Source organism: Oryza glaberrima, chromosome 1 (genome assembly GCF_000147395.1).
Source record: "Oryza glaberrima chromosome 1, OglaRS2, whole genome shotgun sequence".
Taxonomy (NCBI): Eukaryota; Viridiplantae; Streptophyta; class Magnoliopsida; order Poales; family Poaceae; genus Oryza; species Oryza glaberrima.
In genome coordinates this window covers 26780169-26804785 of record NC_068326.1, presented here as the reverse complement: position 1 = coordinate 26804785, position 24617 = coordinate 26780169, and the positions used below count along the sequence as shown (strand labels likewise).

The 24617-nt window shown below is 42.3% G+C and overlaps 5 protein-coding genes and 1 non-coding gene across 6 annotated transcripts; 2 read left to right on the top strand and 4 right to left on the bottom strand.

Moving 5' to 3' along the window:
- The first annotated feature begins 2859 nt into the window (after positions 1–2859).
- LOC127757833 (jacalin-related lectin 19-like) lies at positions 2860–4393 on the top strand. The gene is made up of 4 exons (XM_052283420.1): positions 2860–3018; positions 3127–3202; positions 3302–3544; positions 3642–4393. The coding sequence occupies exons 2-4, from the start codon at positions 3194–3196 to the stop codon at positions 4035–4037; spliced, it is 648 nt and encodes a 215-aa protein (XP_052139380.1). The 5' UTR covers positions 2860–3018; positions 3127–3193; the 3' UTR covers positions 4038–4393.
- Positions 4394–4713: 320 nt separating this feature from the next.
- Positions 4714–9024, top strand: LOC127757797 (anoctamin-like protein Os01g0706700). Its single transcript, XM_052283379.1, has 16 exons — positions 4714–5085; positions 5271–5340; positions 5422–5537; positions 6008–6134; positions 6197–6297; positions 6416–6507; positions 6591–6695; positions 6811–7077; positions 7258–7390; positions 7461–7574; positions 7657–7727; positions 7813–7943; positions 8029–8111; positions 8245–8352; positions 8444–8602; positions 8701–9024. The coding sequence occupies exons 1-16, from the start codon at positions 4876–4878 to the stop codon at positions 8809–8811; spliced, it is 1998 nt and encodes a 665-aa protein (XP_052139339.1). The 5' UTR covers positions 4714–4875; the 3' UTR covers positions 8812–9024.
- A 159-nt stretch (positions 9025–9183) lies between these two features.
- Positions 9184–9966, bottom strand: LOC127757884 (uncharacterized). The gene has a single exon (XM_052283478.1). It carries the CDS (start codon positions 9742–9744, stop codon positions 9487–9489), a length of 258 nt encoding a protein of 85 aa, XP_052139438.1. The 5' UTR covers positions 9745–9966; the 3' UTR covers positions 9184–9486.
- A 423-nt stretch (positions 9967–10389) lies between these two features.
- LOC127757874 (60S ribosomal protein L28-1-like) lies at positions 10390–13139 on the bottom strand. Its single transcript, XM_052283467.1, has 4 exons — positions 13048–13139; positions 11781–11938; positions 11515–11681; positions 10390–10812 (listed from the first exon to the last, which is right to left on the bottom strand). The coding sequence occupies exons 2-4, from the start codon at positions 11926–11928 to the stop codon at positions 10690–10692; spliced, it is 438 nt and encodes a 145-aa protein (XP_052139427.1). The 5' UTR covers positions 11929–11938; positions 13048–13139; the 3' UTR covers positions 10390–10689.
- Positions 11049–11144, bottom strand: LOC127760882 (small nucleolar RNA R24). Its single transcript, XR_008015159.1, has one exon. It is a non-coding gene; the product is annotated as a small nucleolar RNA R24 (small nucleolar RNA).
- A 1588-nt stretch (positions 13140–14727) lies between the features above and the next one.
- LOC127757788 (uncharacterized) lies at positions 14728–20828 on the bottom strand. Its single transcript, XM_052283366.1, has 7 exons — positions 20507–20828; positions 20243–20375; positions 19377–19480; positions 18162–18333; positions 17906–18046; positions 17479–17827; positions 14728–17401 (listed from the first exon to the last, which is right to left on the bottom strand). The coding sequence occupies exons 1-7, from the start codon at positions 20566–20568 to the stop codon at positions 15054–15056; spliced, it is 3309 nt and encodes a 1102-aa protein (XP_052139326.1). The 5' UTR covers positions 20569–20828; the 3' UTR covers positions 14728–15053.
- Positions 20829–24617: the final 3789 nt, after the last annotated feature.

Genomic DNA, 24617 nt, shown 5'->3' with positions numbered 1-24617 from the left:
GCAAGAACGGTTAATCTAGCGCACCGGAAGGAAGAAGCTAAGTACAGGTAAGAACCAGGGGGGGTAAAGAAGGCACACTAGGCGAGTGATCAAGCAGAGAAGAACAGAGTCGTTCATGGAGCCAGCCTCATGGACACGCGCGCGCTGCGACGACCTCAACCAACTCAGTAGCGCAGGTTGGCGAAGAGGAGCGCCACGGCCGGGCAGAGAACGGCGGCGACGACCGAGGACGAGACGGCGGCGGCGCCGGACGTCGGGCTCGGCGCGGGCCCATCGGCAGCCAGAGCAACCCCGGCGAGGCAAGACACCGCGGCAGCGACGACGACGGCGGCGGCGCGGAACATCTTGGTGGCCATGATCGAATCGAGAAACGTCGCCTCGGATGATCTGTACAACACCAGGGCTGCTTGAATGCGTGGTGTGTGTGTGTGTGTGTGTGTGTGTGTGTGTGTGTGATGAGGCGCAGGAGAGCGCGCTGTTATAACTGAAGAGGTCTTGGTTTCACAGTCTGTCTGCCTGGCCTGCCTACCCCGAGACAGCTCACGAGCAAAACGACCGGTGTTCTTGGTTTAGTGTTTACAAGAATTACGTGTTCTTGGCTTTTTGCAGGTGATGGCTAACGGAATGAAACTCCGTAGTACTCATTCCCGAATTTAACATTGCACTGCTGCGAGTGACAAATACACGGCGATGGCATCAAGAAATTGAAACGAAGAGATTTAGGTTCTCAAAGACGGATTTCGAGCAACAGTATATGAACCTTGATTCGATCATTCGATTGAGCCAACTCATTCGAAGGCGACGAGAGTGGGGCCGCACACCACATGCGATCGATCGTTGCCGCCGCGCGCGCGCAAAGCGTTCGGTGCTCCCCCCCCCCCCCCCCCCCCCCCCCCCTCCCCAATGATGGCTGCTCCGGTGGGGCGGGGCGGCCGTCGCCCTCATGCCTTGCATGGTTTGGCGCCGTTTCGTTTCACTCATCGTCCAGCCGCCTGTCCGAACGAAGTTTTCTTTCCCTCGTGAATTGCTCGTCAGACCGCAAGATCAGGCAGGCGTGTTCAGGAACAGCTTGACCTGCGCTCAACCGAAGATCGCAGGTGAACCCGACGTGAACGGAACAGTTCACAACTCACAAGTCACAAAGAGTTGAGTTGTTGGTTTCATCTCATTCTGCAGAGTGCAAGCTAAGACGTTAAGGCTGAAGCAACAGGCTAGAGAAAAGAAAAGAACAGCTGCCATGTCCTGATCCGTTCAGTCAAAGCTAGTAAGCACAAATAGACAGATAGTTCACCTGACCCTGAGCTACTGATAATTGACGTAGGAGCAAAGTTAAGCTGCTGTCCGGATACACCATAATAAGAGGTGTCCAAGAATCTTTAGAGCACGGCACAAGGCCCCAGCTAACAGTGGATATGCGTTGGAGTGTCCCGCATTCCTGAAAATATAGCATTTGAGACTTTGACAGCGTGAACAAGAAGCTGATTGGGTGTCCATGATTACTCAGCGAAGAAACAGTGGAAAACATATAGCTGCTAGAGTGTCAGCTAGTCTGATAAATTTGCTATTGGAAATGAGCCGATTCATGCCTAATGACAGGAAGATTGCGACGCATTGGGAGCCTTGGGGGTTGCTCGGTTGTAAAGTGTAAACTACCACGACTGAATATCTGAATTATATAAGCAGGTGAGCTGTGCGGTGTGCATAGCATTATCATTCGCCTTCTGTTGTGTTTCCAATTGGACTGTTCTTGTGGACGTCCACCTGGGAGATGGATTCTAAATTTCCCCATATGTACCTTTTTCCCTGCAAACTAAATTGTTATGAAAAAAATATTTTTTTATAAGATAGATTAATATATCACTTTACAAATAAGCAAGTTAAAATCCACCTTGCACGAGTTGTAACAAAAATAACAAAATAAACTCCAACTAGTATATTACATATTATTTGTTACAGGTAGTATATTTATAGCTAAATTTGTTATTTTTTCGAACCTTTAGAAGTTAATTTTGAACATGCATGTTAAGTGATATATTACATATTAATGTATCTTTTTTTTATTTTTTTTAATTTTTAGTTGACATGGAAGAAACATGTAAACATCCACCCGAATACTTAAAAAAGTTTTAAAAGAGTTTCTATGTTCTTGTGGCCCTGTCCTGAAAGTGTTTGTTAACCGCGAAAATCTGTACCGTAGCTACTAGCTAATATTCCCCAGAATGTTGGTTCAGTAGCAATAAGCACAAAGCAACAGATACGACAAGAGTTTCTGATTCCTCATCAGCTCGTCAGTCAGTCTACGACGCTGCTTATATTATTGAACACAGAACAAAAGAACTTATGCTTGCAAATTCAGATAAATTAATCCATAGCAGATACGGGGAGTGATACCGGACAAACTGATCAGTCCTAAGTTCAGACCAGAAAAAGTTTTTGGGAACGAGAAAATTCCAGGTACATACTCCCTCCGTCCCAAAAAAAAAGATAAACCTTAGTTTCCGTGTAGAACGTTTGACCGTCCATCTTATTTGAAAAAATTATAAAAAAATTAAAAAAAAGTCACGCATAAAATATTAATAATGTTTTATCCTCTAACAACAATGAAAATACAAATTATAAAAAAATTTCATATAAGACGGACAGTTAAAGTTGGACATGGAAACTCATGGTTTGATTTTTTTTTGGGACGGAGGAAGTATACGCCAATCATGTGATTCTTCCCCACCTAATATGCCAGAACCCAATCACAATCGCTCAGCATCTTATTCGCCCGCTCCAGCCATACCTGCTTTATCTAAGACCCGAGAACACTCAAAGTGATTAGCAGCAAAAATTCAAAAAAAAAAAGTGATTAGCAACAATGCTGAGGTTCTTTCAAATAAACAATGCTAAGTTTCTTGCTGTCCCAGGACCCAGATGAAGCACAGATTAAAGTACATTATTATGTGCTAAGGTTTCTTGTTGCCCCAGGTGAAGCACAAAATTAAAAGAACATCATGGTCTAGCTTGTGCTATCCGGTATCTAATTCTTTGTACTCTCCACTTACCTCTTACAAAAGTGAGTATTTCAGTTCTATATAAGTGCACTCTCCTACTTGTTAACGAAAAATAGTACACTCCTACTAGGATACAACCACTTATCCAGGTGCTTCCTGTTCTTCTCCGAATTTCAGGTGACAAGCAAGTCAGTCTAATGGACATGGTAAGGCACATCAACTGTCGTGGTCTCGAATTCTCGATCGTGCTGAACATTTCTGACGACGAACGCAGCTGAACACAGTTTTTTTTCTTGCTCTTTCAGCAACCGGGTCATTACCAGCAGAGGAGGATGGTTGCTTCGAGCAAGGCCATCAAGGTCGGGCCGTGGGGAGGCACCGCCGGGAGCCCGTGGGACGACGGCGCGCACCGCGGCGTCCGGAGCATCGCCCTGACGTACGGGCGGTTCCTCGAGTCGATGAGGGTGGAGTACGACAGGAACGGCCGCCCTGTCCACGGCGAGAAGCACGGCGGCGGCGGCGACGGCAGAACAAGCCGCACTGCCGAGGTGCGTGCGTGCGTGCGTGCTCCGGTGCAAGTCAGCTCATCTACCAAAAAAAATGTGCATCTCTCTGAATCTCTCCCTCTCTCTCTGATCGATGCAGGTGAAGCTGGACTACCCGTACGAGTTCCTGACCGGCGTCGGCGGCCGGTGCGGCCCGGTGGCGCACGGCGGATCGACGGTGGTTCGGTCGCTGACGTTCCGGACGAGCACGGGGGCGGTGCACGGGCCGTTCGGGGACGCGTCGGGGGACGGGGTGCCGTTCGAGTACCCGATGGAGGGCGGCGTGGTGGTCGGGTTCAGCGGGAGGAGCGGGTGGTGGCACCTCGACGCCGTCGGCCTGCACGTCGCGGCGCTGCGCCCGGAGACGCTCTGCGACGTGGTCCAGGAGCGCGGCGCCATGGCGTACCGGTCTTTCGTCTACGGGAACGGCGGCAGCAGCTCGGGAGCGCATCAGCTGCAGCAGAAGAGGAAGCCGTTCGAGTGGTGCTACAAATAAGCAGACAAAACGATTCCTTTTTCTGCGGAATAAACAGTGATTGATTCGTAACTAATAAATCGAACTACTGCGCGGTAGTCACCAGCAAGCAGCAAATTACACACTAACAAAAACCTTAATCTTGTCATCACGAGAAGATTAGCGTTGGAAGAAACATTTCACGTCGAACACATTATCCGAACCAGCGATCAACCAGACATACGTCGTGACCCAAATCGGCACGACGGCGAAAGCCATCCAAAAGTTCGAAGCCCCGCGACCCCGTGACATGTGGCGCAGCCGTGGCCCAGTGTCAGCCGCAGGGGTAATTCGTAGCTCGCGCTCTTTTGTCGAAACGTGAACCTGTTGTCCTTCGTGGCAGCTACCCACGCCTCGTTCGGTGCTCTCGCGTCACGTGGACCGTTGGCTCGTGGGCCCACCTGTCAAAATACTCTACGGGTGGAAAGCCCAGGACTCCTAGGCGGCTAGGCCCACCTTCAGGCCGCTCAGCCACCACAGCTTTCAAAATCGCTATTACCTCCCGATTTAATCCTCGTTTTCCTCCCAAATCGCCAGTTTAACTACGCCCACAGGCATCGGTGGCAACAGCTAACAATAGGTTAATTAAGTGCTAATCAAAATAGTAAGTCTAATTAATTACTATACTTACAATAGAAACCGCTCTTCCTAATCTGTTCCCCTCGCGTCCTTTGGCCTCGTCTCACTCCATTCTCATTTCCCAAAGACCGCAAAAATTTTTTCCTTCCATCGCTCGCCGCATTTCCCTTTCCCCCTATGCGGATCCGCTCCCTTGCATCCACCGCCATTCCCCGCGTCTGATCCGTCGTCGTTGTGGAGGATGGGGGAAGGGGGAGCGGGCGAGGGGCAGGGCGCGGCCGTCGATGAGGCGACGGGGTTCGAGGTCGGGATCGTCGTGCCCAAGCTCTACCGCGGCGCTGCGGCCGGGTGCGGCGAGGTCGAGAACTGCGTGGCGCGGCTGGTGCGGGAGCTGGAGGACGTAGGGCTGATCGTCGAGCGCGTCCGCGGCGTCCCCGCGGAGTTCATCAAGGTCCGGTGTTTTTTTTTTCTTTTATTATTATATTTTGAATTCCGCCGTTTGGCACGGTGGCCTGATTTTGAATTTCTGAGACGAGGAGGCGATTAGGGGAAAGGGAGCACTACACCTCGCTATAATCATGTGGCGACAAACCATGAGCTTGTTGTAATGTTTGTGGATTTGCATTTTGAATTCAGCTGTCTGCGCCCATGGGGACCCTGGGGAGAGTTGCAGCGGAGATGAACATGAAGAAGCTAACTTATATCGGTAACTGATCTAATCCACCTGTGAGTATTTCAGAATGGGTGATTTGATGATGTGTTCATGGTTTATTTCTCTGCTCGTCAGGAATGGAACTGCAGTTTGAATGGGACCAGGTTGGAGCATTCGTCAGGCAGCCCGACGGGTCCCTGTTTAGCTGGCGAGAGCGGTTTGCCTGCTTCCGGCACTTGATATACAGCATCGTAAGTGCACAGTTGTCTCCCATTGTAGCTGCTTTTGTTTCTGTTACCCACTTCGGCACATTGTAGTTATAGTTATTTATGTTTGGAGATTCCACACTAAGTTGGCATTTTTCTAGACCAGCACTGCTTCGTTGTTAGTACCGGTATTTCACGGATGGCATGTATGTCCTGCCTGGCTTTTGCAAAATTGATTTTTTTTGCAGCACTGCTGATTCAAAGATTTAAGTATAGTTCATTATGCATCAGATGACCTGTCTATTATATTTGCATTTAAGAAACAAGCCAAGTGCAAATAGGAAAGTGGTTTAGTATATTTCTGCTTATACTATGGTTATTCTCTCAAGTCTCAAAGTTTTTCTTTTCGCTTGACATGAGATATGAATAAAACATATAGCTAATGTACAAAGTGATTAGTCTTGTTGTGCTTCATATTTCCTTATTTGACAGTAGGTAGATATGGAGACTTGCAGGTGAACAAGACCGATTCTGATATAACTCTCAGCTTTGACGATAAAGAGTTCCACTGGACTCAAAATGAGTCACTCTTAACCAGGCTGGAAGATGAAGGAATCGTAAAGCTAGTCTTCCCTTTGCATGGTAAACCAACCTGAATTATTTTTGAAATTCTTAGTATTAGATAACCAACTGTTTTGCTGCAGATGAAATTAAAAGGAAGCAACTCCTGAGAAGCTGGGCACTCAAGTGGTTTGATTTCACATGGCAACCTATTGATGAAATTTACTCTTACTTTGGAACAAAGGTAGACCAGCGTGATTGCACATGTTACACCTACCATATTTAATTTATGAACTATTCTATCTGAAGCAAATCAAGTATCACCTTATTCTACTCCATAAAATTTAATTCTGGAATTGCAGATTGCAATATATTTTTCTTTCCTCGGAATGTATACACGTTGGCTGTTCTTTCCAGCTGTTTTTGGACTTGCAACCCAGCTGATAGATTTTGGGTATGCACCTCTCATCTAGAAAATATCATTGGGATTTTATTGTTGTCGTCAGCTAAATGTTTTTCTCTGCTGTCTGAATTCAGGTCATTACAGTGGTTGGTTCTTCCAGCTTTCTTTTTCTTCGTTATTTCTTGGGCTGTCTTCTTTTTGCAATTTTGGAAACGGAAGAATTCAGCTGTCCTTGCTAGGTAGCATGCAATTTTCTATGCAAGCTGTATATATCTAAGTCAATTAAGTTCCTTTGAAACATATTCAAGACCGTGCTCACAAACATGCCTTTCTTTTATGTGATGTTTTCAACAGATGGGGTATAAATTATTCATTTTCGGAATACAAAACTATGGGCAATGAACTGGACCCTTTAAGCTTTTCTATGGCTGATGACAATGTTCAGCAGAGGAAATTTGGTGCTCCCAAGGAGAAAAGTATAGTACAAAGAAATGAGTGGTTTGGTGTTCTCCTTAGAATTAGGAATAATGCTATCATTGTTTTGGCTATCATTTGTCTTCAGCTGCCATTTGAGTTGGCCTATGCTCATCTATATGCGATTACAAAAACTGAGGCGCTAAGGTAAGATTGTAGGAATATCACTATGATCTATTCATGATTCTTGAGTTATCAACGATGTGCAATTGACCTGAAGCTTATTTTCTCCTAATTGTTTTATATCTATTCCTTATGTTTTATTTTGTTGTTTATGGTTACCACTAAAATATGAAGCATCAGTTCTTATTGCTGATGTTTATGCAGGTATGTGTTAACTGCAGTGTATCTTGCTGCAATTCAGTATTACACAAGGATAGGTGGCAAGGTGTCTGTCACTCTAATAAAGTATGAAAACAACCAAGGGGAACAGTCTAGTGCTGATAGTTTGGTTTATAAGGTAAACACAATGATGCCAAGAATATGGTTCACGCTTTATGTTAGGTTTCTTACTCTTTTGGCAAATGCAGGTCTTTGGTCTTTACTTTATGCAATCATATATTGGATTGTTTTACCATGCTTCACTGCACCGCAACATTATGGCACTCCGGCAAGTCCTAATCAAGCGTCTCATTGTGTCCCAGGCATGTCTGCATTGTAATTATTCCATCATTAGTTATAATCATAAATGCTAGTCTTCCTTTGATGATACATATTAACTTGCAGGTATTGGAAAATCTGATTGAGAATTCCATTCCTTACCTCAATTATAGCTATAAAAAGTATAGAGCTGTTCAGTAAGTTCTGCAGCCAAATCTGTTTGTCCTACTATTCTTTTCCCAGACCAATTCAGAGATGTAAGAAATCTCTTCCATCTTGTAGCAAGAAAAAACATGAGAAAGAATCGCCAGCTGGGAAGTCAGTTCGGTTATCTACAAGAGTAGAGAAAGAATATCTAAAACCCTCGTATACTGCAAGCATTGGAGAAGAACTTGAAGATGGTTTATTTGATGGTAACAGCAATAAATAATCATCCTGTCTATTCTCAGTTCTTTTGGATGTCTGTGTTATGTTCTTACATTGTTGAGTCCATCACAGATTTTCTTGAGCTAACTCTTCAGTTTGGGATGATCATGATGTTTGCTTGTGCATTTCCGTTGATATTCTGCTTTGCTGCTCTGGTATGTGGTTCATCACAGCTATTTGTGTTCTCTCTCTTCTCGTGTCCTTCCCTCTTGTCGAGCGCATGCCATAAATGTGTGTTCTTGTTTGATTTGTGTGTGCTAAACTTATCTTAAATTATTTTCATGACAGAATAATGTGACTGAAATTAGAGCGGATGCATTGAAGTTGTTGGTCATGTTGAAAAGACCTGCTCCCCGTGATGCAGCTACGATTGGAGCTTGGCTGAACATATTCCAGGTGCATTAGCAGTTTTTTTAATATATATTCCTCATAGATATACTTGCATGTCTCATGCCTTGTAATACTCAATGTGAAAAATTCTTTTCAGTTCTTGGTTGTTATGGCAATCTGTACAAACTGCTTGCTTCTTGTTTGTCTGTATGATGAGGAGGGTAAATGGAAAATTGAGCCAGGACTGGCAGCCATCCTCATAATGGAGCATGCTCTCTTCTTAATCAAGTTTGGTTTCTCACACTTTGTTCCCGAGGTGATTTTCTATTCTTTATGTGTTATCTTTGTGTTTTTACTGATCTCTATATAGCTAAAGCACCTAAATGTGGTTTCTTGACTTAATTTGTCAAATAGGAACCTGCATGGGTGAAAGCAAATCGTGGGCGATATGTAGCTCAGGCGCAGAATGTCTGCTCCAAAGAACTCCTGAGAAGCATTGCAAAACTGGATGCGAAATTGGAGTGAGGTATCCAGGTTTTATATAAGGCGGCAGTAGTTTTGTAGATTAGGATAGTGCACAAATGTGTCTTGTGCGAGCACGTACAAATTGTAGGTAGGTAACATCGTGCAACCACTAACTGTTCCAATTGGTAAATGTAGATGTCGCTATATAATTTATAAGGTCCTGCAAGACTGCAACATCAATGTAAGAATGCAAGGGTGTTCCTTTCCTTCTAACTATATATATTTGTTGAGTTGAACTGGGGATGTATCCCCCCATGTATGTGCTGTGTGTTATCTGAAATTAGAATAGATTTCACTAACAAAGATTAGAGCACAGAAAGAATCAGGCATGGTGATACGTAGGTAAATTCAATGAAGGTGTGCGCAGAGTCTTTTTGTTTGGAATACAATAATTCGATCAACTTACATGAGAATTGCGATGCACGTGTTTATTTCTATTCACATGACTGCCATGATTTATGCAGCCCAAATTTGTTATGTCTGGCAGAATGGAGAAGAGATTTGGAGATACATACTACAGCCTCCGTCGCCTGTCGCTTGAACGAATAAATGTAATCAATGTAACGAATCAACTGGAATGTGCATCATCTGCTGCTTGTCACAACTGTTGCCAGCCGCACCAGTGCTTCCTTTTCCGTATTGACGCGTGTGAAGTGAAGCAACGCCATCGGCGGCTCAGCCAGGCGATCCGCCGTCGCCCGCCTCCTGCTGCTCCGACGAGCCGCCGCCCTTCTCCGGCCAGGCGCCGAAGCTCAGCTGGCGCACCATCGTCGCCACCGCCCTGGCCCACCGCCGGAGCTCGCCCTTCACCTTGTCGGGCTCGATGTCCACGAGCGGGCCGCCGCCCAGCCCGGACAAGAGGCGGTCGAACCGCGCGCTGCGCGACGGCGGCTTCGGCTGGCCGTCGCCGGCCGCTTTCTCGCCGACCGACATGTGTCGCCGCCGGCTTTCCGGTGAGACATCGGCGGGGAGTTTGGGTGTTTTATACGGCGACTCGGCGAGGGGTAGAAATTATAGTGTCCCGCACGGCTGGTGAAGAGTGTGAGTTTGGCTCCTTTGGTTCCTTCCAAGATGCTCCAAGGTTTCGCTTTCGCGTCCAAGCCAACGATTTTTCGCGCGGCGCATATCGATTTAGCTATTTCCGGTGCACGCAAGGGGATACAGGATACAGCACGCGGGAGATATATGGTATAGGAGTCCAATTCGTCTTTGGATTTGAATTATAAACGTGCCCCAAAATTTGAATTCCGGGGTATGAGCTTCCCTGCTCATGCTGCTTTCAACCTTTCAGGCTCAACTGGCAGCTTTATTCTATTTTATAATGCAGAAGATGGAATGCAAATATTTAAACAAATTCGTAGTCATTCAATGGAGAAGGAAACTCGAACTGATCCAGTGGTTCAAACTTCAAAGTAGAAAGTGCGAAGCATACGATACACAGAAAGAGAAGGAATATCCATCGCACAATCGCACGATCACAAGACAAATTCAAGTTCCAGACTAGCACGTTCGGCACACAGAATCAATACCAGAGACCAATTAGCTTTTCGTCAAAAACAAAGCTGAAATAAAACATCGTTGAAAATTGAAGCATGGCAATTTGATTATAGATGATATGGCACAACAAACCAATGACTTTAGGGAGGTTATTAATACCCTATTAATTAAGATGCTTAATAATATATCACGGGTACAGACATGAAACCTACTACGAAAATTTTTAGCTCTCTTGTGAGCAGCATTCGTCATACTCTGAGGCCCATAATCTCAAAACAATCTAAAAGCATACTCCGAGCACCATATTAAAAGGGATCAAGGAGGATGGAAGCACAAATCAATACCCATACACAAAACAAGCTAATTGGATCTTGCCTTTTTTTAGTTTGCCTGCCTGTTCTTCTTTTTGACACCAGATTTGGCAACCTGGAGGCTGCGGTAGACTGCGCTCAGCCTTGCAAGTGCTGGCTTGGTCAGGTCAGGCCGGTAGTAGTTGTCGCTGACCTGTTGAAGCAAGAAGCAAATTCATTAGATTAGCCAAAGTAAGGATTACCAATTTGCTCTAGCAGAATAATAGGTTGCATACAATAAGTTTTACAGAATTCCATTCAAAACAACCAGCATGCAACAATAACAGTTAATAAAAGAGTAAGAACCAGCATGAAACAAGCTCAGTGAAGCTCCAGGATATTTCAAACAGGTGACTTGAATAGCGGGCACAAAAAGAGTATGAACAAAGGGTTGCTCGAAAGCAAAGCGTAACAAGTATATACTGCATAGAAGCACCAATCTTTAATGAATGAATCCTCTTACATGTTAAGGCTCATCACAGCAACTGCAATATAACAAAAATAGCACAATATCAAATAATACCACGCAGTTTCTAAAATTGTAAGTACTCATTCCATTGTAGCAGAGAACAAAAACATCATAACAAATACTCACTCTTTGAAATGCTACAAAACAGTCAGAAAATCAGCAAGCTATTGAAGCAGCAGCAGAATTTGCAAACTTGAAACCAAAAAAAAAAAAAAAAACAGAAGCAGAAGCTTATAAGCTTCTTTTTGCATCTTAATATGTTAGGACTCATCAAATGATCACATCATTTTTATAAGCTTGATGTGAGAATTTAGATATCCAATTAAATCAACATGAAAAACAATTAGACAGGCTGACTTAAGCACCATAAAGTTCTGGTGCTAATACCTGGTTCTTGACAGCCTTGGCCATTTTGCGGAACTCCTTGCGCATGACAGACTTGTGGTAGAGGCTAGCAGGCTTGTTCTGCTTCTTTGTCTTGGTTGTAGAGAGGACCACTGCCGTTTCCTTACCACTGACAGGCTGGACCGTCACGGTTTTCTTGTTTGCCAGGCCTGAAAAGACCAAATGAACAGCACAACCAGTCAAGACTCAAGAGAGTGCCACGGGAGACATGCATATCAAGAGAAGCATGCCAACCAACCATTAATTACCAGAATGCTTGTAAGAGTGGACATTGTACAGGTTGTTGGGCTCCTTGCTGAACTGAACCTTGGCATTGCCATTGCCGAACTGCTTGACCAGGAATGAATTGTTCTTCTTGACAAGCTCCCAGACCAGAGAATCTGGAATCGTGGCCATTTATCCTAACCTAAAGAATCCACATCAACACCCGGATGAAATCCAAAACCGAAATGGAACAAAACAGGAACAAATATAAGACTCCTAATATAAGAGCTGTGTCCTTCTGGCAGATGGGAATTCAGACAGATATCGCCACCATGTCTGATTTGGCGACTCTTCAGAGCCCCCCTCCATCCCAACCAAGCATTTCAGAGCTTTCTTTCTTCTCTGTTTTTGGGGGCTATGGAATCACCGCCATGATGTAATTTTTAGGGGTATGCAAAAGTCTCTTCCCCGTTTGGTAGCCAAATGTTTAGATGAGGCCTCCTTATGGGCCGAAAGGCTAAATGTAAGCGATCGTATTGTGGTTTCCGCCTGGAAGGAAACCATCTCTTCCTCCCTCAGAACCTCTTCCCCCTGATGTAATTTGTATCATTTCACCGTAACCTAGAGCTTGCTTATTCTTGTAGCACCAATGGCGTTCTATTCAGAGGTTGGAGCAATTAGCTCCTTAACTTACCGAAGAAGACATCCATTTAGCATATGATTAATTTAGTATTAATTATTATAAACTTAGCAAATATATAATATATATTTCAAAAATATCATTTAGCAATTTCAAAAGCGTGCCGGCAATAAGCTAGTAACCCAAAAGCTGAAAAGAACATGGCCTAAACGAGCATATATATGATGATAAGAATCGAACACACAAATCGTAGACCCGAATTCCAATTTCCGAACAGACCAGTGAATATTCCATTAGCGGATGGTGATAAATGATTTGTCACTGGACCCACATGTCATAGACACATGAAGGCCCACATATTATAGAGTGGTAAATAATTAATTGCCACAACTTGAAAGTGGCCAAAAGTTAAATGTCCCTACACCAGCACGTCTCAAGCGACTCTAAGCATTTGAACAGTAACAAAGCGAGCGTAGCTACGACCGTCGAATGATCTAATTCAAGTAAACCACCAGCACTGGATGGATGGAGAGGGCAAAGCTAAAATCGCAAAAATGGAGTCTAAACTGATCAATTCATGCAGCGAAACGAACGCATAACAGGCTAACGCCAACAGAAGTTACAGAACAAGCCATGCTACGAGAAGATTGCAATGAGTGGTTTCTTCTTACCGGAGATTGGAGTGACGCGCGCCGCCGATCTGCTTCCTTCCGGGGTCACGATCTCGCGGCGCTGAAAAAAAAACCCTAGCCTTGAGGTGGGTGGCCAATTCATGGGCTGTAGCCTGTAGTAGGGTGGAATGGGCCTGTTTGGTAGCGGACGATGTTGGATGGGCTGTAGGCCCACGTTAGTGGGACACGTGAACTCAAGTTTCCAGTTCAAAGATGGTACAAGGGGGTCGGGGAATTAAACTCCGACCCCGCTTGACTGTCGTTTGCACGAAAAATTTTAGAACAATGACAGTAAACATCGAATGATATTAAACAAAATTATAAAATTTACTAAAGTATTTCTAGAATTTTCAGTCCGCCTGCTCCAAAGGAAATATTTTTGGCTTCAACAGTAGTGAAACCTGGATGAACCTGAACATAATTTGCTAAAATTCAGAATTTCAAACTTTTTGGCCGAAAAAGCTTCCTGTTGGTGGCTTGGCGCTAGTGGTAGGGCCGAAAAAAAACGGGAAATTTCAGTGCAAAATCTGTAACCCTGGTCAAACCTACACATTATTTTTAGGTCAATATTTGTAGTAATATCATTTTTCACCTAGTGAGGATATATCCAGAAAATATGCATTACGACTTACGACAATGCTGAAGGTTCATTATCATTTTTATATCATTACACAACTAATGCATGAAATCGCTCATTCGTGTGACTATAACCATCATGTTATAAATGGTGTGCAAGATAATATATTAACGATAATATGAAATTAAATAATTAGTTATTCAAAACGTATAAAACATCTATTCGAAACCTAATTGGTTGATATAAATTAAATTAATCATATGGATATACACTTGTATAGATATACAATTTTGAGTATTCTTAAGGGTAGGAATACTCATGTTTAATTAAATCTGTAGAATTTAGAATACTATGGTTGCACAGTTTAGTTTACAATTATCTGAATTTGAAGACATAGTTGTAATATAAATATAGGCAAATGATTGATTTGTACTTATACAATTTATTATATGACTAAGTGCAAAAGTAGAATCACATCTCTCTACATCCAGCTCCATGTGTCCACATGTAATTACTTGTCTCCTTATATACATTATGTTTTGATTAGAGTAAGCGACTATATATCTCTATTTGTAAATTGCAATACCTTTCTGCCATCTCAAGCAAGTAGCTCTTTCTATTACCTGCTAGAAGCTAGAAGGGTTTATCAATGAACACCATATGTTTTTTTATTACTACTTGAGTTCCATCCTATAATCAAAATTTGTTTTAGCTTTTTGTCATTTAGTGAATCCGATAACTAATATTCATTGGATGGTGTGGCAAATTCTAATTACATGTTGAGTTTCACTTTTCATTAGCTAAGATACGGTACTGTATGTCAAGCAGTAAAAGTCCAAAACACTGCCAACTGCTTTCCTGTTGGCTGCCAGTTCCAACATTTTCTGAAAGCATCCAAGGAATTTCTCAAATCTCAAATGACATGCATAAATCAAATCTCAAAGCACTGCCAACTGCTTTCCAGTTGGCTGCCAGTCTCAATCCTCCAAGGTTTGCATAAATCAACAAAAACTAGCTGGACAGATAAAGCTGGATATGTTAATCAAAACTCATGTTGAACAAATGTAGTAAGTACTAGCAACTAGCTGGGATGGTATGGAATATATGGAAACAGGATCCTTTTACAAACAGAATATATGAAAAAAGGTAAACCTCTTAAGTTCTGTAAACGTCTGTACATCTGACTGCATAATGTGCTTATTACACGCTAACAATCCTTTCATAATGACAATACCTAAGATGTGATGAACATGAGGCCAAAATAGAACGAAAGAATAATAGCTCGCCAAAAAGACCAACATATAAGACCGAGTGCTATGAGTTGATATACTGTACAAATGTCAACTCGAAGCTATAGAATGTATGTATCCCTGTGTTTGTAAATACGACTTCTTCACATGTAAAACTCAACTGGTATGCGATCATAAAACTAGCGGCGATTGGTCCGAAGAGACATAAAATGTGCAGCGAACGAATCATAGTCTGTCGGAAGCTTGGGGTGAACATGCGACGGAGCAGTTTTTGAGGTGCTTTCTTTCGGAGTTTCTGCTGGGCTTTCTGTGTTTTCCTCCTTTCCTGTGACAGAAACTGTATTCAGATCAGCTTCTTGTGACTTCCCTTTGCCCAAGGGAGGTTCCACACGCACAGGTTTTGGTGAAGTTCGTGGTACTGGAACCCTGGAGTACACAGGTGAGTCTCTCCTTTGTTCAGTAAACCTAGAAAATGACCCAGCAGGTGATTTCGCCTCAGTTTCATCAGCATGCTGCACTCCAACTCGGACACCGGTTTCTTTCTTTGTATCTGATGTCATCTGAGTCCTGCGTGATTGAATCTGCTCTCTAGACCACTTTGTCTGGACCTCCTTGCGTTGTGCCAATTCGTCCTCGCTATCATCTGAATCAAAGTAACTTTTGGCAGTTTTTGTTGTAGTTCCCCTGCGGGCTCCAGCACCTGGCTTTTCATGGTACAGATCTTGACTGGAATTTACACCTCCAGAACTCTTATTCATCACAGAACTTGGAGCATTATAAGATTGCTCAGATAACTTCCCTCTATCACCTTCTGACCCATAGTAATTCCTCCTCATGGTTGATCTAGCTTCCACACTTGCTCCAACACTTTGATTTTGGTCATGAAGTTCACTGTTGTAATCTGCACCGAACGAACTCCTGGCCATACCTGTAGAAGTATTTCTTGTATTTCCAAACGAGGTATCCTCTTCAGAGTGCACTGATTTTTCAATGGCGGTAGGAACCTTATGCAACGAGGTATTCCCAGAATCCTTTATGTACGGAGGAGGTTGCCGGAGTTTGTTTCTTAGTCCAGGAGTTAGCCTTCCAAAGTTCAAGCCTGGATCGCCTTCATCATAGTCAGCAGATGATGTTGAAGTTTGCCTGCCTAAAGAAAACAGCTGATTCTTATTTTCTCCTGTTGTCAATGATGATGCACCTTCCAATTTATGTGGCACTCTTTCTTCTTCAAGATCTCTGATTTTTGTACGATCCAATTCCCCATCAACCCATGAGTAATCAAATCTAGGTGAACTTTCACTGTAGCGCTCCTTATTGAATGCATTAGAACCAGATGAATTAAGGTAATTCTTCCTGGACATGGATACATGATCTTCAATATTTTCATTAACATCATGGACAACCTTTCCAGAAATTATATTTTCTCTACTCTCGGAAAAATCGGATCCTCTGGAATGAGACCTTAAAGACCTTGCATGCATGCCTGTGGTCATTTCCTCATCAGAACTAACACCATCCGAGTCAAATGTAGGTGGCACATTATCATAAGAATGAGGTGAGGAAACATCTTTTCTGTTTGCTTCTGTTCCTGAAAATAGTGTTGAGCTGCTATGATTAACTGGAGATTCATTTCTATGCTGTTGACCCCAATCTGCACTTGAGAATCCCTTGTGATCTTCAACAGTGGGTTCTTCAGTGTGCTTTGAAGAGAAAGGATCCAATAAATTTTCTTCTCCGACATCAGAATCATATTGATCAAAAACAACAGCTGAAGAATCAGGTCCAGCTTTATCATTCTGACTGTCCCAAATGGTACTGCTGCCATGGGTGAATGTACCATGGGAAGAGCTATAGTTGCTGTAGTAGTTGTCTGTGTTCTCTTGATCAAAGGTAGCATGCTTGCTTTCCGTGTCCTTGATGTTGTGCCCACCAAGTTGAGCCTCGGACAATCTTTCTCCAGGTAAATTAAACTGATGATCCTCAGGTCTTCCAAAGTTGCTTCCTTTCTCAGATGAATCATCAGAATATTGAGGATCGGGTGAATGAGAACGATGCGGATCAGTTGGCATGTCATACTCATCACTGTGAATATGAGGGCTATATGGTGGGGATTGACCCAAGGAATTAGTTGGCATATTCTGACTACCTACACGGCTTGTTTCTGTTCTCCCCCCATCCTTCCTAGCATCATTACTTGAGATGAGTCTTGGATCATAAGCCCCTGAACTCTGCTCATTAGAACTCCTCTGCCCATCCTTCATTAAATGTTCAGCTTGTTGCTTCCTGGGTGTAGTTTCATGGGTATAAGCAGGTGACTCAAAAGCTCCAGTATTTTGCTCCGCAGAAAGGTTTCCACGACTAGCAAGTTGGGCAGCAGCCCTAGCAGCAATACTAGCCATCTCTGCGGACTCTGCTGCTGCTTGTGCTGCAGATGTTGCATCCTTGAATTCTATATTCCAATTGGAACCACTAACTGAAGATTTTCTCTCCCTAGAGTGATTGAACTCTTCCCTCCTGGACGCTGTATCTGAAAATAACATTTAAACTAGGAATGAACAAGAAAGCACTAAAAAATTGGTAATGTTCAGATTATATGACCTTCACCTGTATCTGGAACTGTTGCACCATATTGGGAGTAAGGTCTAGAAACATTTGAACCTCCAGCAGTATCATGAGAGAAACTGTTAGGACCATGCTGGGACCTAGGGGACATTGGAGCATCAGAACCCCTTCTGTTTTCTTGGGGGAAAGCATTAGAATTGGCAGTGACATATGGAGCCCTATTGTCTGGAACCTCAGCTGATGAATATGAATGTGCCGTAGACATGTGAGAATTGGAAGATTCCATATATGAATGAGAAGGTGCAGCAGGCTGTGAAGTTGGCATGCCAGAATTAGAAGCAGATGATCCCCTAGTTGGAATATTTCCTCCCGGATATGTTGAGGTCACATGCTAAATCATCAAATGATTAATCCAGTTAGAACCATAATACTTGAACGCTTAAATAAACTTTTATGTCAGCTAATTTACCAGAAGATCATCATTTTGCTTCGGCAATTTCTCCTCAAATGCTTTTGGCTCCCATTTGATGTTGTGCTCCTCTGCAATAGAGGTCAAGGTTTTGATTTTGGTCTGTGTATCAGGTGCTCCAGCTGACAGCTTCTCAATGACCTGTATCCAATTATTACAAACATAAGCTATAATCATGGCATATATTTATTCAGGCCAACAGAAGTAAGGAAATTATTTTCCCATACAAAATACTTCTAAAAGCAGCATAAATTACCAGTCGGCTGACACCACTGTCAGGTCGCACTTCAAGAGCTGCTGCTGCAAACTCTTTTCCATACTTACTTGTGAAATGCTTGCGAACATCTGCAAGTTCTGTGACATCTGAACACCTCATTGATGCAAATATAACACTGGCTATGGCTTCTTTCAGATCAATAGGGCAAGTCCTTCAGGTAAAAACCACATAAACAAGGAAAGGAAGAGAACAGATCAGTTCCAGGGGAACAGAAACCATAAAACCAATAAATTAACTAAGAAAACCAAAACAATGCATAGTTTTCAATCAATATTAATCTCAATTTATTTTTTATCTAAGCTCTTTTCTTCCTGTCATTATCTTAAAAGGTCGCGCCACAGCACAGGTCCTAGATAACTAAGATGCAATGAGCATCTAACACCCTGGACATTAGTATGTTATAATTAGACAATCGATTTGTATAGTTTTCGTTTAAGAAAGCATAGAAGCACTCATCTTAGTGGCTATTATTTTGTATTTCTTAAAATGAGTGTGCCAATTGCCATAGAGTTGGTAGCACTTGACTTAATTAGACTATTTTAGAATAGTTTGATTAGTTAAGATGAGAATGAGTAAATGGGAGGATTCAGCTCCTTTGAAACCATGAAATAATACTTGGAGCGTAAAACTCATGTCTAGGCTAACTTGATATTTTCAGATAATGGAAGCTTAATTGAACTCAGCTAAATAAGGCTAACTTGATATGGCAGAATTGAGTCCATAAAACATTCCACTCTGGAACCAGGGAAGTTTCAATTGGAAGACATAAGGAATTTACATTTATCTCCAGCAAGTAACTAAGTAGTATATGACTGTGCCACAAAAAAAAATAAAGTGGGTTCAGTTTCCAGATTACACTCACAAGGAAAAAAAAAAAGAGGATGCCAGGATTATAAGCAGTTTTAGGAGGCCCATATCAATCAGGCAAAATCATGCTTTGCTTATAAGAAAAAAGTAACTCTTGTGATATAAGAAACAATCTGAAGGTTGCTAATAACATGAAAAAAATTGTTTAGTATCAACTTAAGAAATCATATCGACAAGAAATAAGCTATGTTAGAGGTAGTCCTCCAACTAACAAAATATGCTTCTGTTATCTATGATAATGAAGCAATTTCTGACATAAGAAACATAAATAGACCAGCAAGTAATTGGCTATATGCATTATATACAATAAAGGGGAAAATGGCTTACTTCTGTGAGTCAATAATGGACATGCGTGCCACCATAAGTTCACAGTATACTTCAATTAAGTCATATGCTTGCATGAACTTCTCTTCCCTTATGACATGTTCAACCTGTGGAAAAAGATAAGCAAAACGGGCCAAAAAGAAAATAGATGAGCCTTTGGTCAGGAAGTACCATCAAGACACGTTAGGACTGTGTGTGCGTCTTTGATTCACTAACAAGTAGCTGGTCACTCTGTGGCTCAGAACCCAACAGGATGCCCTAATAATATACTCACAGCAAGATAATACTTGACACATGCATTCGCAACAAGCAGGCATGTAAAAGTAAAGAAAAACCAAATACTCAAATGGATGGAACTAAAAAACGAATCATTCGTTGGAATGTAGCTACCGAGAGGCAAAACCAAACACTTGTCAGATAAGAATCCAATACTCTCATGGAATTCAAGAGTTCAACGGAGCAAGTCAATACAGTGACCAAATTGATGGCACTGCTACAGAACGAATTGTAAATGGTTTCTGTCAAGACATAAAAATGAATTGCATTTGAGCCAGCAGGCATATACAGGGCCAACAGGCCCAAGGACTTCTATGGCAATTCCACTTATAATTGCAGTAGTTCATCGGCATATCCAAAGCGAGCAGATCATTCGTAAAACATCACTACTACTAGTAACTAACAAAATTTTCCCATATAAACACCTAAGGCACACTAAGACCAAGCGCAAGCGGCTGAACAATTGATGCTAGCATCCAAAGCCCATCTGATTCCGCGTCAAGGCACCCCAATTACCCGATTCCGTCATCAATTGGGGGAGCTGAAGAGACAAATTGAGACCGCGATAGAGACGGAGGCAAGGGAAGGCGTACCCTGATGCGTGCGGTCTGGTCCTGATCGGCCTCGAGCAGCTGCGCGACCTCTCGACGCATCTGCCGCACCTGCACCTCCTTGCGGTTCCTCAGCAGCTTGATCCGCGCCAGCGCCATCCGCAGCGCCGTCTTGCTGCGGCATCCACGAGACCCAAAAAAAAAAAAAACTGTTAGCCCTTGCAAGCACGCGCCTCCGCGGCGCACACAAACGCGCGCGGAGAGTTAGCGAGGACGAGATGATCTCGGGCAGGCGGGCAAACTGACCACTTGTCGGGCTTGAAGCCCTTGTGCAGGACGCCGGACAGCTTCGCCTTGCTCCTGTTCATCTCCGCCTCCGCCGCCGCCGCCGCTGCCGCTTCCGCTTCTCTGTGTACCTAGATTCGAATCGAATCGGCTCCCGCGAGGCGCGGGGGGCAGGCGAGGGGTAGCTGGGCGCGGGCGCCTCCGGTTGGTGCAGGTAGATTGGAAAGGAGGGAGGAGGATGGGTTCACGCGGATGCGTGTGCTGCGCTACCGACCAGGGAGGAAGAGGCCAAGGAGAGAGGGGGGGAGACTTTCGCTAGGCAGTGAGGAAGAGAGGAGATAGGAAAACGGATGCGGTTTTTTCTCGGAGGATTCCGTGACGACGAAACCGCAGACAGAAGCCCAGGCGCAGGCGGCTTCTTCACCGCTTCCGTCACGTCGATTCGGGAGATTGACCTTGACCGGTGGCGCGCCCGGTTCGAGGGCGGGGCGCGTGGGGAGGTTTCGCGGGGATTTTTGGGGGTGATACGCGCCGTTTCTGCTGGGGTGTACTTGGGTTGGAAAACCCGAGGAACGGAGGCATATATTGTTACAAACTTAGTAAAAACTTTCTATATATAAAATAAGGTAAGCCATTAATATATAATTAATTAAGTATTAACTATTTTAAACTTTAAAAATGGATTAATATGATTTTTTTAAAGTAAATTTCATATAGAAATTTATTTTTTTAAAAAAACATACCGTTTAATAGTTTAAGAAGCGTGCATGAGACAACGAAATAAACCAACTCACTCTCACCTCCCCTAGAACGCAGTACAATAAAGTAAGAGCTAGCTATAAACACATATCGAGAAAATAAAAGAAGAGAGAAAAACAACGAGCTACAGATTCGTAGTCAGCTGCAGCATGGACTCCAAGGCATAACGTGTGTATGATAAGTGGGACCGATTATTAATATTGTAGTACATGTTTATATGTAACTATTGTATGTATTGGCTATTAAATTGACTATATATGATTTAGTGCTAGTTGTTAGCTATACTATTAAACTTGCTCTAATTACATCTAAATTAGTAGTAGATTCTAAACCTTAATATATAAACATGAGAAATTATCATTCCTCGTACCATTTCCACAACATTTCACTCAAACCAAATCTATCCATAATTTAACGTTTAACAAATCTTCATTCATATATCTCACGGTAAAGCGCGAGGCATTATATCCATAACATTTCACTTCAAAAAGTCTATCCATCATTTCTACGAGATATATGGTTCTATCCACCATATATAGAAAAAATGGTTATATACACCTGAGAGTACCTGCTCCTGCTCTCGATCCACCGTTGATCAGCGCAGGACACCGATTGAGCACCCACGACTCTTGCTATCAGATCCACCATACATGTTTTGGTTTTTTCTTTTCCAAAATAAATTGCTGGAATTGTTAATTATCCCTTACGGCTTGACTGACAACTGGAGAGAAGAAGATTGAGAGTTTGGAGTAGGGAATTGATGATGAGATTAACATGGGAATTTGATTTTTAATTCTAATATCTTGTTTGGTAGAGATGGTGGGAATTAATAGTAAGTTTAGTTTGATATTAGATTTTAAATGAAAATGGATGGTCATATTTGTTTAGGCAAAGTAAAGGAGGAATTCCCTCCCAATTACCACCCTATACCCAAAAGTATTGAAGAGGGAGTTATTACTTTCTCAATTCTCCATTATTATCCTACCAAAATCTTCCATATCTTCCACCAAACGGAACAATTAATAGCCTCATATCTCTAAGCTCCTAATCACTTGTAAAAACCCCTCCTAACCAAACGTCCCGTTAATGATCGGATCTAGCAACGGCGCTGAGCTGCTAGCATATACTCCCTCCGTCCCAAAATATAGCCACTTTATTTTGGCTATATTTTGGAACGGAGGTAGTATACTCTTGTTTCAACCGTGGCGATGGGTTGCGGCGATTCGGTCGATCTCCCCTGATATTTCCCATGCGAGATTCGGCTGCTGACAAATCGATCCACTTCATGGAAGAAACATACATGGCGGCACGACATCGTGTACGTCATCGTGTTCGGCATGCTTCACCAGACGATGTGCTTTGTTCGCTCACCGTGACTTCCTCGTTAACAGGCGGCGGCGGTTGGAATATGTCAACACCAGCATCTAGCCTTTCTAACTCCATTTTTTGATGGATGATGAGCATATTATAGGCGCATAAATCTTTTTATCTGCATGCATTGTGTAAATATCATCCTTGTCTAGAATATGGTATCTGTAAGTTCTGGTAGTTCATAACCTATAATGACTAATAAAAATATCTATCATACAAAGTACTTTTAATACATTGTTTCCATTGCCAAGTCAATAAGACTATGAAAACACAGATAATGATCGAGGTTGCTCCTCGAACCGAGGAACACATGTTGAGATAGTAGCGCGGTTTCTGAGTCTCACTATTACTAATATCTGATACTATCATTCACTCATCAATGACGAAAAATGGTAAATACTGAAAAGTCGCAGAAAAAACTTCATACACAAAATTATAATTGCATTTCATTCTCGGACCACCAATCAATCAAACTGGGAAAGTCAATTGTTTTGTGACCTTAAGAGGAATTATTCAAGGCATGCTGCCAATCCACACCCCTTCCATATCATATCTTCCTATATAGTTGGTACCCACTAAGAAGCATTTACTCCTATAAAACAAGACATGCAAGAAGTTACATCATCAATAATTTTAAGCCATCGGATCGCATTAGTATAGAGTTATCACCCGTTGGATCAAGAAGTTAGCTACTCATCCATCTAATTTAATCATTGGTTACTCATCCATTCACCTCCCTTTAGCTCATAATCGCGCGTGACATTGTTATCCATTTTGCACATCCAAATCCTTAAAGATAATACTAATCTTTTTTTTCTAAATACAACTCCAATTATTACATAAGATGTGAGCTTTGTTTTGTTATAAACAATTAGATAACATACAATAATTAGGTATCATTAATCCAAACTCATTTTTGAAACATGCTTGAGATGAAGCAGATAAGTGCTACACTACCTAATTATAACGATATCCAGATTGTGCATGAAAACAACTTTCACATATCATAACAATACACAATGATGCTTCAAAAAATAAAACATGAATTATATTGTAATAACATAAGCTATATATGAAGCCGCATTATCATTTATTTTGTATATACAAAGAGTTGCATCTAATCATTTAAAACATTGATTTTATTCGATGATAAAACTAGCAAATCCCGCGGCAAGGCGCGGGGTGCCAACTAGTAAACTTAAAGCCTAATGGCATAAGAGGTAGTAATTCTGATCAATCTTATGACTTGCTGAACTCATCCTAAATTCCTGGAAGGCAAATGACAAAAATTAGAGCAAAATTTTCATGATTTGCATTGTACAACCAAATGATATAGAATTATCTAAAGGTCTGGTACACGTTGATTTACCCCTTAACACATTTCCATTATAAAAAATATACCAGAATATATGGGTGTGACTGTACCCTTCAGGTTGCTGCTCCTCCATTAAGAGCATTGATAGCATTGTTTAGATGCATCTTAAGTTGCTTCATCAATACTTTATTAAATTTAAGAAAATGGATTGGATTTTTTTAAAAATACTGTTAACATCATACATTACCTAATATACATTGCACAACAAGATAGGTTAACACTAACCAAATAAACTTTTTCCACTTTCCTTACAACCGATGAGATCTGCTGCAAACCCTGTAATTCCAAGGAGTATGGTAGCACATACTAACTCATGGTAAAATTGAAAGCAACTTACAAATATATATTGGTTCTTCAATGTAATTATTCATTTATATCCTAGAATGATTACCACTGCCATGCTAGAATGATTACCACTACTGCCACAGAAGTGATAAGAGCTGGTACAATAACAAGCTATAAGCCAACTATAAACATATTTTAAAGAGATAAAAGAAGAGAGAGCGGGCTACAAATCTATATCCAGCTGCAGCACGAACTCCAAGACGTAATATGTGTATGAAAGGTGGGACAATGTATTAATAGTATAGAATATAACTATTGCATAAATTATCTATTATATTGGCT